Source organism: Martes martes, assembly GCF_963455335.1.
Source record: "Martes martes genome assembly, chromosome: 3".
NCBI classification, from domain to species: Eukaryota; Metazoa; Chordata; class Mammalia; order Carnivora; family Mustelidae; genus Martes; species Martes martes.
This window is the reverse complement of record NC_137890.1, coordinates 3,645,068-3,658,681: the sequence shown is the minus strand read 5'-3', so window position 1 is coordinate 3,658,681 and position 13,614 is coordinate 3,645,068. Positions and strand designations below refer to the sequence as shown.

At 43.1% G+C, this 13,614-nt stretch overlaps 1 protein-coding gene across 1 annotated transcript in view; it reads left to right on the top strand.

Moving 5' to 3' along the window:
- MYO16 (myosin XVI) overlaps positions 1 to 13,614 on the top strand; it is a 442,217-nt gene that overhangs the window by 156,527 nt on the left and 272,076 nt on the right. The window contains exons 12-13 of the mRNA XM_080798962.1: positions 2,684 to 2,811; positions 8,846 to 8,951. Of these exons, the coding sequence (XP_080655088.1) occupies positions 2,684 to 2,811; positions 8,846 to 8,951 (234 nt within the window). The remainder of the gene's footprint in view (positions 1 to 2,683; positions 2,812 to 8,845; positions 8,952 to 13,614) is intronic.

Here is a 13,614-nt window from a genome sequence, read left to right as displayed (position 1 = left end):
CCAACTTATAAATTAAACTTTATCATAGTTAGATATAGATAGGAAAACACAATGTATATAGGGTTTGGCACTCTCTGTGGTTTCGGGCACCCCCTGGGGGTCCTGGAACATAGACCGTATGGGTAAAGGCAGGGGAGGGACAACTGTACATGTGCAGAAAAACCCCTGCAAATACTATTATATTTCCATTTTAATTCACTCAGATATATTGCTGATACATTCAGGTTTATTAGCTATGTCCTTTTACAAAACAAATCTTCATTAGCCTTTGTGCTTTTTTATGTTGATAGTTTCAGTTCTCAAAAATGTATTCTAAATGTCCTAGAGTATTTTATCGTATTAAAACACAATCCATTATATTCATCCATTAAGCCCTATATTGGCATGTTTTCTGCTCTTACAAAGAGTGCTAAGAACCATCTCATGCGTGCTTTTTGTGAATGTCTGAGAGTTTCTTCAGAGAGGTTCCTGGTCAAGCCCCCCTTACATTTAGAAGTTGTTACCAAATCTCTGTCGCGATTGAACAACTAACTCTCCACAGTGCGGTGTGTGTTTCTAGTGCTGGAGAAAACTGCTTTTTGAAACCAAGCATCACCACTAATGAGCTATGTGACCTTTGACCGGTTACTAACGTCTTTGCTTTAACTTCCTCACTCTTAAAAAGGAAGATACTCTCATACCCAAGTCATAGATTCCTAAGAGAATTGGATGGGTACCAAGTGCTTAGAACAGCAGGCACATGGCCAGTGTAAGCCATGACCATTATTATGAGGCCATTGATAAAGTTATCAGTATTTTATATCTGTCGCCTTCCTGTTTGAAATGGCATTTCCCTGGTTACCAGAGAGTTTCTGCTTCTTTTCTCTTATTTATTGGTTATCCTTTTGTGTTTGTATTCTTTGTCTAATTTTCCATTTTCTTTCCAGTCTTATTTATTTGTAGGAGTTGTTTATAAGACACAGCTTAATCTCCTCTCTGTCTTTGGTTTTTATTGTATTACTGTGTGTATGATGTTTGCGGTCGAACAGCAATTGTCAAACATATGATTTTGATATGGCTTCATCCTTCCCATTAGAATTCGCGTTTGGAACCCTAGTTCCTTATTCAAAAATCATGAGAGTATTATTCTGTTTCCCTGTGTAAATGTTTTATGCTTTGCTGTTTATATTGAGACTTAAATTCATCTGGAATTCATTTTCACACCTGGCATGAGATAGAGATCAGCGTTCGTTTCCTGTACTAATCAGCCCATTCTTAACGCCTAATGCATGCAACAGCGCCCTTACGTACCCCAAATCCACACCCATGTGTGGGCGTGGGTTGAGTTCTCTAGTTTGTCCGGGTGATCTCTTCTTCTGGCGTCTGCGCCAGAACCACGGTATTTGTGGATTTTGGCTTTCTGGAGTTTTTATTGAGCTACAGTGAACATGGGTTTCTAAGTGCCCTGATGGGTAGGTTTGCACGAGCCCTCAGATCCAGAGCATTTCCCGCACTCCAGAAGCCCTACTCTTGCCCCTCTGTGATCACCAGCACCTTGGCCAAGACACCACCGACCCGACTTGTGCGGCGTAGCTTCGTTTTACCTGGTTTTGTACTTTATCTTATAGAATGTTCTCTCATGTGTCTGAAAGATGCCATCCAATATTATGTTCGTGAGATTCACCTAATCATTTTTTATAGCTGTAGGTCATTTATTCTATTTTTAAAAAATTATCTCCCCTATGATTTTAAATGACTTCAAACATATGAATAATTTTCAGATAAATAGCACAAACAACTTTTTTCCCAACCATTTTCGAAGGATTTGCTGGTATGCTGTCCCATCAGCCTTAATACATGTGTTGTGCATTTCCTGCAAACAAAGGCATTCATTCCCTGTGAAACCTCTGTACCACCCCTGGAATCAGGAAATTCCTCCCGATGGACTGTGATCATCCGGCCAAAACATCCCATTCAGGTGTTTCCCGTTGTCCCGGTAATGCCCACAGAGCCAAAGACCTAGGCCGCCATGACAGGGTGGGCGTACTTTCGCCTCGTCTGGGCACTTTCCTCCATCTTCTGATGAGATTCCCACTCTCAACAGCCTTGAAGCGACAGGCCAGTTACGTTGTAAAAGAAAAATTAAGTTTGTCTGATACTTCTTCATGACTCAGACACTTCCGTATCATTCTGTGTTTATTCTAAAATAACAGAATTTACTGGTACTCAAAAGGACTAAACATACGGGCACCATGGCAATCTTCATAAGTCACTATGTCCCTGAAATTAAGTTCTTTTTTGTTTTTCTGAGAAGTTTGTAAGTTCTTCCGTGTTTCCGAGGCAGGTGCTTTCTACTTGGGTTAAAACCCTTTCTAGCTCACGTTACTGAGATGAAATGTTGCCGAGAGACGTGGAGTGTGATGCCAGTCCCCGCAGGCTCAGCTTAGCTCACAGGTTCCCATCGAACTGGATGTGCGTGAGTTGGTCTGCCTAAGGACAGCAGAAGAATTTCAAGCCTTCGAACCAAGTCATGAAGGATCAGACACCCGCCTCTCTTTTATCATTGTGAACGCTTAAAACATGCTGAAAAGGGCATAATTAACCAGACGTTTTGTAGTTATAGACGAGTTATAGACGAGTTATAGACGAGTTATAGACGAGCCCACACCTTCTCACGATGTCTGTCTCCCACTCTGCCCGGCAGGTGTCTCAGCTCTACCTCAGCAGCACGGGGCAGCCCTGCTCCTCCTTGCCTCCTCACATCTTCTCCTGCGCCGAGAGAGCCTTTCACCAGCTTTTCCAGGAGCAGCGGCCCCAGTGCTTCATTCTCAGGTGAGCCCGCCACTCGCCCACCCTCCCATGTTGCGCTGATGCGTTGGGGGCTTGGCTGTGAGTTTCTCCTCCTTTCCTCTGGTTCACGTTCATTGACTTCTTCAGCACCTGGTGATTCCACGTGTCTTTCCAATAAGTAATTTCACTCGTTACCAAGGAGAAACATCTCTGTTCTTAGAAATAGCCCCAAGTGTGATGGAATCAATATCAACACACTTAACCTGAAACTCAATTCATTTTGAAGATTTACTACTTGGGACCAGAGCGGTTTGGCTTTCAAACCCCAGAAATCATGGGGAAAGAAAGGCACCCGCGATCAGCTGCCACGATGTGGTGCGGACCAAAATATAGATGATTACCCTGCAATTGTGGGTTTTCTCACACGCTTCTCGCTATTTACCTATGCTCATCTTTTACCAATTATACACCGGAAGTATTTTATACTGAAATATCATGGTAACATTAGCTCCTAAATAGCAAGATGCCCAGGACGATGATTTACATGGAAGCGAAAATACACACACATGAACCGCAGGACGTGGAGGTGAAATGAGATTATGTATTGATAAAAGATTAAGGTACTATTTAGGTATTTAGGTATTAAAATAAGATATGCGTTGAGAATTTCATATTAGGAGCAACCTCTACCAGAGGGGACTTCTGTAAATCCTCAGGTTTTGCCCAAGTTACAATAAGTAGTGTTGGTTGGTGGCCGAATGTGTCAATAAACCTTTGCCCAACTCATCAAAGTGAAATAGATAGGAAACTTGGACACCTGATTAGAACCCAAAAGACATTTGAATACTTAAGTAAGCACTTATTTATACACTTTTACATTACTAATTTGATCAGAAGTTCCAGAGAGGATCAGATGGATGGCTTGCAAACATCTGTGCTCTGGTTTTCAAAATAGCACACGAGTGGTTGTGTTCACCCTTGTTCTGAAGTGCCCCCGGCCCCACAGGAGAGGCCCTGGGGGCAGGGTGGCCCTGGCCATTCTTGAATCAAGCAACTGTGTTCTCACCTGCTTTATCTGTCTGATTGTCTAGTCTAACTTTGACCAAAAAGGGGAACATTTTTTAAAAATCGTGAGATTGTGGGGTATATATATATATACTAGTGTGGCCATTAATAACAACTGATGTTTATTGAGAACTTAGTAAGTGCCAGACCCTCCACGAGGAGCTTTCCATGTGTTCCCTTATCCATTGCTTTAGCAATCCTCCAAGATACGTATTATATGTGTGTGTGTGTGTGTGTGTGTGTGTTCCAAAATTCATTGATTATGCACCACACCCAGTGCTCCATGCAATACTTGCCCTCCTTAGTACCACCACGAGGCTCACCCAATCCCCCACCCCCCTCCCCTCCAAAACCCTCAGTTTTTTTCTCAGAGTCCACAGTCTTTCGTGGTTCATCTCCCCCTCTGATTTCCCCCACCTCACTTCTCCTCTCCATCTCCCCATGTCCTCCGTGTTATTTGTTATGCTCCACAAATCAGTGAAACCATATGATAACTGACTCTCTCTTCTTGACTTATTTCACTCAGCATAATCTCTTCCAGTCCCATCCATTTTGATACAAAAGTTGGGTATTCATCCTTCCTGATGGAGGCATAGTACTCCATAGTGTATATGGACCAGATCTTCTTTATCCATTCGTCTGTTGAAGGGCACCTTGGTTCTTTCCACAGTTTGGCGACCGTGGCCATTGCTGCTATGAACACTGGGGTACAGATGGCCCTTCTTTTCACTACATCTATATCTTTGGGGTAAATACCCAGTACTGCAATTGCAGGGTCATAGGGCATCTCTATTTTTAATTTCTTAAGGAATCTCCACACTGTTTTCCAAAGTGGCTGCACAAACTTGCATTCCCACCAACAGTCTAAGAGGGTTCCCCTTTCTCCACATCCTCTCCAACACGTGTTGTTTACTGTCTTGTTAATTTTGGCCATTCTAACTTGTGTAAGGTGGTATCTCAATGTGGTTTTGATTTGAATCTCCCTGATGGCTAATGATGATGAACATTTTTTCATGTGTCTGTTAGTTATTTGTATGTCTTCTTTGGAGAAGTGTCTGTTCATGTCTTCTGCCCACTTTTTGACATGATTATCTGATTTGTGTGTGTTGAGTTTAAGGAGTTCTTTATAAATCCTGGATATCAGCCCTTTGTAGTGTCATTTACGAATATCTTCTCCCATTCAGTCAGTTGCCTCTTTGTTTTGTTGATTGTTTCCTTTGCTGTGCAGAACCAAGATCTGAATTATTATTTGTATCATGATTTTAACTGTCAGGTGACTGTGTATTAGGAGGAGTAACTCATTAGTCTAGGGTGTCCAATTAGTAAATAGTGAATCAGGGATGTGAGCCCAATAGTGTGAATTGGTGAATGGTGATTAATTAGTGTAGGGCCTGGTGGATGCCGTATGTGGGATGGGAGCCCCATTGTCTGGCTTCTGGGCCCGAGTGAAGCTTACCCACTAGTGCCTGGCCAGATCCCTGCGGTCACCCCGACAAGGTTTCCAGCAGCCCACCCCGTGCTTTCCTAAAATGAGGGCCACATATCCATGGATTTTCCTAAATTCTAACTGAATCCACTGAATTCTTTTGAAAGACATTGGTCCATAGCGAAGTTCTGAGTTGCCAATGAATTGTATCCTTTGGGAATCTGCCTGTTAGAGTTTTCACAGTATCTAGCAAGTGCTTTCAGAAAATAAAGCTGTTGATCTCTAACCCAGTGCTTTCTACATGAATTTGCTCATGGAATTGTTTTTCCAGTAGGACCTGTTAATATTCTACAGAAGCATTATTTCTTTGGGACATTTTTAAAGGCTATAATGCCATGTATCAACCAGTTTCTCTTAAAAAAAAAAAAAAGATTTCTTCGTTCAGGTTTCAAGAAATGAAGAGCCAATCTGTGATCACAAGGACTTGCTATTTTAGTCATTCTCTGTCTTCTTTCAGGATTGATGTTTTTATGTGGCTTCTCTATCTCCTTGATTGTCTTGCCTAAGATAAAGGCTTTCTGCATTATTATACTAATTCATTAAAATTAGTAAATTTAGAAGTCAGCTAAATACATGATTTAAAGATCATTTTTGAGAGTCTATTGTGTCTTTAAAAGATTCATTTATTTGAGAGAGAGAGTGGGAGGGAGAGACTTGGGGAGAGGGAAAGAGAGTCTTTCTTGAGCAGACTCCTTGGGAAGTGCAGAGACCTACGTGAGGCTCGATCTCACAGCCCTGAGATCATAACCTGAGCCAGAACCAAGAGCTGGATGCTTAAGTGACTGAGCCACCCAGGTGGCCCAAGAGAGTCTATTATATCATACAAAAAGCATTTACAAAGGATAATTTCAGATTTGGGGTTCAAAACACAAATATTCCTGGAATAGCCATCCTATAACTTAGGACTAGGGTGGGACTTTTTAAGTTGTATTTTCAAAAATTCAGTTTGATTTTTCAATCAATTTGCTGATAATTGTAGGTACCAACCAGCACACTAGGCTTCATCTTGAGGAATAGTTTTTCATAATGTTCAGATCTTGATCCTGGGTTATAAATGAGAGTTTGGTGTTCACCATCATCTATCTTATCTTTAATTTTCTGAAGGCCCTGACGGATAGTTTTAATTAATTGTCAGAGCACATGTGGCAAAAATCCATTATCCAAAGAGTTTGTGGAGCAAACCTAAATTAGTGTTATATGCTGAACATACAAGTGACTTGTGAAATACATGGTATAGGGTCTGCCTCTATCATGTGCAGACTTAGCAAACAAGGCTATTCAAGTAAGCTTTAAAATTCTTATGGTCCCCTGATTGGCACCACCCATAATCTCTGGTCAATTCTAATGGAATCACAGACTGGATTTGCAGATCAAGGAATGTTTCTTGAACACACTAGGGTAGGACTTTTAGTTTTAATTTGATCACGTACAGAGTCAACCCTATCCTATCCCATATTATTTTTTTCTTTTATTTCCTTGTATTTTATTCAGTTTAAATGGAATATGGCCATTTTGGGATTTTGTGAGATGGTTAAAATCCATGGGATTTTAGCCAGCTAAGAGAACTGATGATCATTTTCTCTACTCCTACTTGTTGTGATAGAGTAAGCCCAGTGGTGGGGGAGGGGAGGCAGCTCAGCCACATTCCCTCACAGGTGTCTGGGGTCTTCATGTCTGCAGACTACTGGCCTCGTCCACCTTGTAGACTCACTCGCTGTTTCGGGTTGCATAGTACATGCTTGGGAAGTACCGGTTGAGAACTTCTTGTTGAATAATTGCTGCCTTCCACACTATCCCTTCTCCAAGAATCAGTCTACCCCCCACCTCATGCGGAAGTCTTCCCTGGTTTCTTCCACTTCTGGGCACACTGCTCCTTCTTCACCTGTGGGAACCTTGTTCACTGTGAACAGAATTTCTACAACAACAAGATTTGTGAAACAGACAATTATTTTGCTAAGTAAGGGAGTATTTATAACAGTGAACACAAATGTAGAAGTTAAATTTCCATCATGAAAGAGCTAAATTGTTTCATCTCTGAAATGAGAAGGTTAAAAGCAAATGTCTTTGAACCAAGAAAAGGAGCTCCTTCTCCTGTGCAGGTCTCTGTCACCTGTGCCCCGAGGTGGTTGTTCCAAAACGTCATTAAACTATGTATGGTCAGCGTAGACGAGGGGAATAGAAGCATTTGTTAACAAGTGGAGGCTGGAATAAGAGAAGTAAATTTCAGCTTCTTCTTTTCCGGCAAACATCCTTTAAGCAAATTCATTAGTACGAAAGACGAAGGGAGAAGCTTGAGAAATCAGCACTAGTAAAGCGCTTTATACAGATTTTTAATTTTTAAGCTCTCAGATGAATAAAGACTCTTTTCCCGAATAAAGACTGTTTTCATGAGCATTCTATCTGGAAACAGTAAGTACTTCATTTTAAATCAATAATTACTGTATTGGATTTTTATGTTAATCTTCTATTGCCTTGTGTCAGAAAAGTAATATAGTTTATTTATAGAAATTAGATGAGTTATGGGGGCCTGGGTGGCTCAGTGGGTTAAGCATCTGACTCTTGGTTTTGGCTTAGGTCATGATCTCCAGCTCCTGAGGTCAATCCCCAGGTCAGGCTCCACACTGGGCAAGGAGCCTGCTTGAGATTCTCTCTCTCCCTCTGCCCTGCCCCTGCTTGCGCACGCACGCACATTCTCTCTCTCTCTCTCTCTCTCTCTCAAATAAATAAATGAAAATCTTTTAAAAAAGAAATTCGATGAGTTATGAAGTATGCCTGAGAAATAGAAAAGTATTGTCTATTAATAACAAGTGTGGCGAGGGTCCGTTTGCTCCAGACACGCAGAACGTCAGACTGACAGCAGCCTCAAGGGGCAGCTGGCCATCTGAGAATCCACCTTACTCCCCTGGTCACATCTGACCATCTTAACAACTTAGTTTCAGGAGCTGCTTGCTGTATGTTCATTTTGGAGAGAAGACAAGGGAAGCGTAGAAAGCTCCCATGGGTCTCCGGAGGAACATGGGGTGTCTTTCCTGGAAGGCTCAAAAAGATTCAGCAAGGTCATGTGGTGGAGCTCTAGGACACGCATCCCCACTGTAGAGACCGTCCCCTGGGGGCCACCTCACTTACCTTCATTTACAAAGCTGAGGAGAAGTCGTCATTGTTTCTCTTTTCAGCTTGACCCTCCGTCTGTTGTAATTCACCTACACGTGTGGTTCTACCCTGTGAGACATTGGATGGCAGACTTGCCTCCCACTGATATGAGGTTCCAGCATCTAGAGACATTGGGGTTAAATTCATATGGCGTCCCAGTGTCTAGAACACCACAGGGCATGTGACATAGCTTGTGTGTACTAACTATTTGGGATGAACAAATCAAAGGGAAGAGTTAGATGACACCATACACGCATCAAAGGGCCAGTCATTCCCTCACCATCTTTGTATCTGAGGATCCTCTCTGCCCATTGGATCGTTTACTACATTCTCCAAAACAGTAAACTTGGGTTTTCTCTCTCTGCTTTCTTTTAGTGGAGAAAGAGGATCGGGCAAGTCTGAAGCCAGCAAACAAATAATGAGACACCTCACCTGCAGATCTGGCTCCCGCAGGCCCATGTTGGACTCCAAGTTTAAACATGTAAGTTTCTTGTTTGGGTTGGAGAATACGTTGAGCCAAAAAACCTGCAGTTTACCAATATAAGGAAACATCATGATAAGACCGTAATTTGGACGTAAATTGGCCCAAGTTTGTAGAAAGAAAGGGAAAAAGAAGATTGGTGCAAATTAATGCTGCTCAAGTGAGGGTTCATTTTCTTGTTTTCAAATATTTTGGACATACTCTTCTTATATTTGCTCAGAACAGTTGGATTGAAAACATGTAATAGACTCAGAGATTGTTGTTGCTTGCCTGGAAAGTGCCACTTTGGTGTGTCACTACCCCTGAGGGATTTGGCCTGATAAGCACCTTTTTGGGGGGGAAATCACGGAGAGCTGATGATAAAGTGTCAGTGTATATAAAAGAATTGATAACAGGAAATGTTAATGACACTGATGGGCAGGTAATATACCTTTACCCCCAGTATTGATTTTCTTGGACATACAATGTTGTGTTAGTCTTAGGCATGCAACACAATTGGATATGTGTGTGGATTGCAAAATGGTCACCACGATAAGTTTAATTAGCATACCTCACTATACATCATTAAATTCTCGTGTGTGTGTGTGTGTGTGTGTGTGTGTGTGTGTGTGTGTGTGTTGAGAACTTTCAAGTTTTGCTAGCTCAGCAGCTTTCAAACATCTGGAGCGGTGCTGCTCGCCATGGTCGTCACGTGTGCGTGAGATCTGCAGGACTTTCCTGTCTTGTAACTGGGACTTTGTGCCTTTTGACTCCCATCACCCCATTTAGAACTGATTTTAAGTTATATTCAGTAACGCCTGCTTTTATGTGAAGACCCCTCATGGAGCTCCTTCATCCACTAAAATATTAGCAAGATTCAAGGAGGAACCAGAAACGCCTCCGAGCAGCTCAGGTAAAGGTCAGAGAAACTCAGAGATTTTACCCAAGGGCACACCTGCAGGTGCTTGGCTCTTGTTCTTTCGTGGTTCTGGTCAGTTCTGTTAGCAGTAGACTGGAGGAACGAGCGCGGGAGCTGCTAGAAGGATCCTGCAATGCACGTGCGTGGGAGTGGGAGCCCCTAGGGAGTGGGAGCACGGAGACGATCAATAACCGATCAGGAAAATGATCAGAACTCAAAAGTGTGCTGCTCCGGGAGTCTCCACCTGCAGGGCTTAACCTCCCAGTTCATCCTTTTCTAGGAAATAACTCTAGTATAACCTGTGATGATTATTCTCTTACATGTCCCCCATTACTTGAGGGGCTGTGGGGTCCTACAGTCTGCCCTCCCGTGTGCTCAGTGGTCCCAGGACTTGGTCCCTTCTGTGTGCTGTCACTCTGTCCTAACCCCCTGATCGGCTTCTTACTGTGTAGACACCTGCCCAACAGCCTTCCTGGACATCCCGTAGTGTGCCCCTAAGACATGACCAGAGTGGAATGCACAGACTCCCACATTTCTCCTGCATTTCCTCCCGGGTCACCCATCAAATAAATGGCACAATCACTTTCTCATTTCCACACTGGAAACTGGCTTTTGCTTTGATGCCAGCCCCTCCCTGCTTCCCCTACCGTCACAGTATCCCATCCATCATACCTACTAGTATTTTCTTCTCCAGCCTCCTGGAGGTTCCCTGTTCCCATATTCTTGCTGAAGCCCCCTTTGAACACACATCCCCCCAGACCGGGCCATGGTGCCTCTGTCACTTAGTCATTTATCTAGCAACCCAAGAGGCTGCCGTGTGCATTTCCCTTGAATTCAGAGATGCCTGCCGCATAGTAGGGGCTCAGTTTCTATGTAGCATATGAATGAGAGCAGGCAGAAGATATCTGTAAGTATTTCTGGCACACCTAAGGTACAGTTAATTATTCAGTTACATTAATCGATTTCCTTTAATAATATCCAATGAATTTAACAGGGATACACCATTTGTAGGTCGTCAGGACCCTGTAAATTTCACTGTGCGTGTGTGAGGGTACACACCACTGGCTGTATCGCACCGGCCCCTCTCTCTCGGTGTGCGTGTCACTGGGAGGCTAGGCAGGTGCACGCCTTGCCCCCCTAGAATCTCTCCTACATAAAGCTTGCTGCGCACACATCTGCGGAAAGACACCTGCATTTTATTCACCAACTTGATACTTGAAAGTGTCTGGTGACATTGGAGTAGAAACAGTAGCTGTTAGCTCAGATTATTCCCTCAAATGGTGCTCCCTGAACGTTCAGATGTTGAAGATCTAGAAACCCATCGCCCTGAGAGAATTGTGCTATTTGTGTTTGGTTTTCTGTCCCTGCCCTTTGGACCCGCAGCTGCAGGCCAGAGTTATTTCTGCCATGGTGATGTTCACAAGGGACTATTCCGGACATTTTAGTGTGATTCCTCATTTAGGAATGAGAGGGGCTTCTATTTAATCGATAGATCAATGTAATGTCCTCGTATTTTCTACTTTTGAGAAAGAAGTCCTTAAAAAATTAAATCTGCTCTTCTAGATTCCCAAACTTACGCCTGATTTTGAAGATTCTTCTGTTTGTGAAGGATGTTCCATAAATCAGTTCTGTGATCATTAATGACTCTAATTCATAACCATTTATTAAGTTCAAACTATATACTGAGAATCCTTATGATTCTACCACCACATGGCATAAAACAATTTAACATTTTCCATCGAGTTGGGTGGGATAGCATAAATTATCTTTGTTCAGATATTGTCAGCTACTGGCTACTGACATGTAAGAATTAGGGAATTTATAGAACAACGTGGCTATAAAATAGACTCAGATGAACTAATAGAATGATGGGGTCTGTTGGCCTAATCATACTGACAAGAAACCATAGGCTCCAATGTAAATTACAGACTAAAGCAATCATTTATTAACATCATCCTTTGTGAAAGAGCAGGATGTGTAATTTCCGAGCAGCATTCTAGATGACTTTATGTAAATTGGCTCTGCCGTTCAGCTTAAGTGAGCACAGACTAAGTGGCATTTCTTTAGACAGCTATAACTCTTCCAAATCAGTTAGTGCCTGGGAATCAATACTATGATATCCATGCAAATGTCAAGTACAACTATTTCCAATTCATGTGTTTGTTTTATTCATAAATCATACAATAAGTGATTTTCTGGTCTTGTGAAATAATATTGCCCAGGGTTGACGACGGCTTGAATTCACGTCAGTTATGCCTTTTTTTTTTTTTCATCTGTTTCTCATTTACAATCCACATGAATATCGTTTGGTGTCCAAAGTGTTCCTGAAAGTTACCCAGTCCATCTTGGCGCAGCGCCAAAGTATACGTGTGGGAATTCAATACGAATGTTGGCTAAACTTCTGAATTGACTGTAAATCTTTGTAACGTCATAGGGGTTTAGTGAAATTCTGCACATTCCGGAGATGCACCTGTACTTCCTGCATGAAAGAAAAGTCTAATTAAGGAGATGAGTGCATAAGAGCGTCCTTGATGGTGAAGTTCAGTGCCCAGGGACGGGGGGACACTTTGTCAGGTGGCCCCCAAAAGGAGAGAAGTGGGTGAGCTGACTAGGAAAGCTGTTCAACCAGACCCGATGGTGCAACATCGCTGAGACTCCACGCCAGCAGCCACGGTGCGCGATGCTGCCCCGTGGGGCCACATGCGTGACAGACACGCGCAGGGCCTTTCCACTGGGGATGCTGGCTGTGTCTAGCCCACACGGTTTTGCCCTGGACCTTAGGATACTGCAAGAGAAAAGCAGGCATTGGAGGTTATTCTGATCAGCAGTTTCTGAAGAAGAGTGAAGGAAGGGTGGGGCGTCGTGGTGTGGCCGTCAGCAGACCATCATGCACGTTGAGGAGCAGAGAGAATTTTCCTTGTGGTTTCCTCCAATGACTTAATGAATCCCTGGAGCATGGGGAGCACAGGAACAAAGTGAAGGGGTTTGGGGTAAAGTTGGCCATTGCTAATCCCTGCTGAACCATAAGCAACACTCTCCACGAGGGCACGGGGGGGGGGGGGGAGAGCCAGATCTTGGTGAGGTCTGGAAGGCCAGAGGGAGCCAGGCTCCGAGCCCCAGACATGACCTGTGGTACTTTCATGCAGGCCACACACGTGTTATCAAGAGACACTCAGCCATCATGTCCCTGAATCGTGGTCTTGTACTTCAGTTGTCTTGCCTTGAAAGTCTACAGAGGTTTGCGTTCTGCCCTGGCAGTGGGCTTCCGAGTTGAGTGGGTTTGAACTCCATCACCCTGGAGACGGCTTTTGCTCCTCCGTACAGTTTCCAGACAGCTAAGATCAGTGAAGAAGGCTGTTGTTTTCAATCCCCAAATTTGAATTTCAAGGTGGAGAAGCAGGGGATTTTCCATGGCGATAGGTTTATTGGGACATAAAAACCAGGTGTTGGGGGAAGAGACACCTGCCTGGGACTTTTCACTCATTCCGGCTCAGATGACTTTCAGCTTTCAGGACCATTCAGATCCATTTAAATTGCTTAAGTAAACATTTATTGAGTAACTGCTTTTACAGAGTGGAGTGATGGAGTCCACTTGGTTAAGCCATGGTTTTTTATTGAGGAAGCCACAGATTTTGCTCTTAGAAAATACTGTACATTAACCACCACCAAAATAGGAGTGCATAGCTTTTAGAGGCGCAGCTCTGGAAATTTTAGAGGAAAAAACCATACAGTTGCAAATAGAAAAAAACCTTACCAATAAAATTT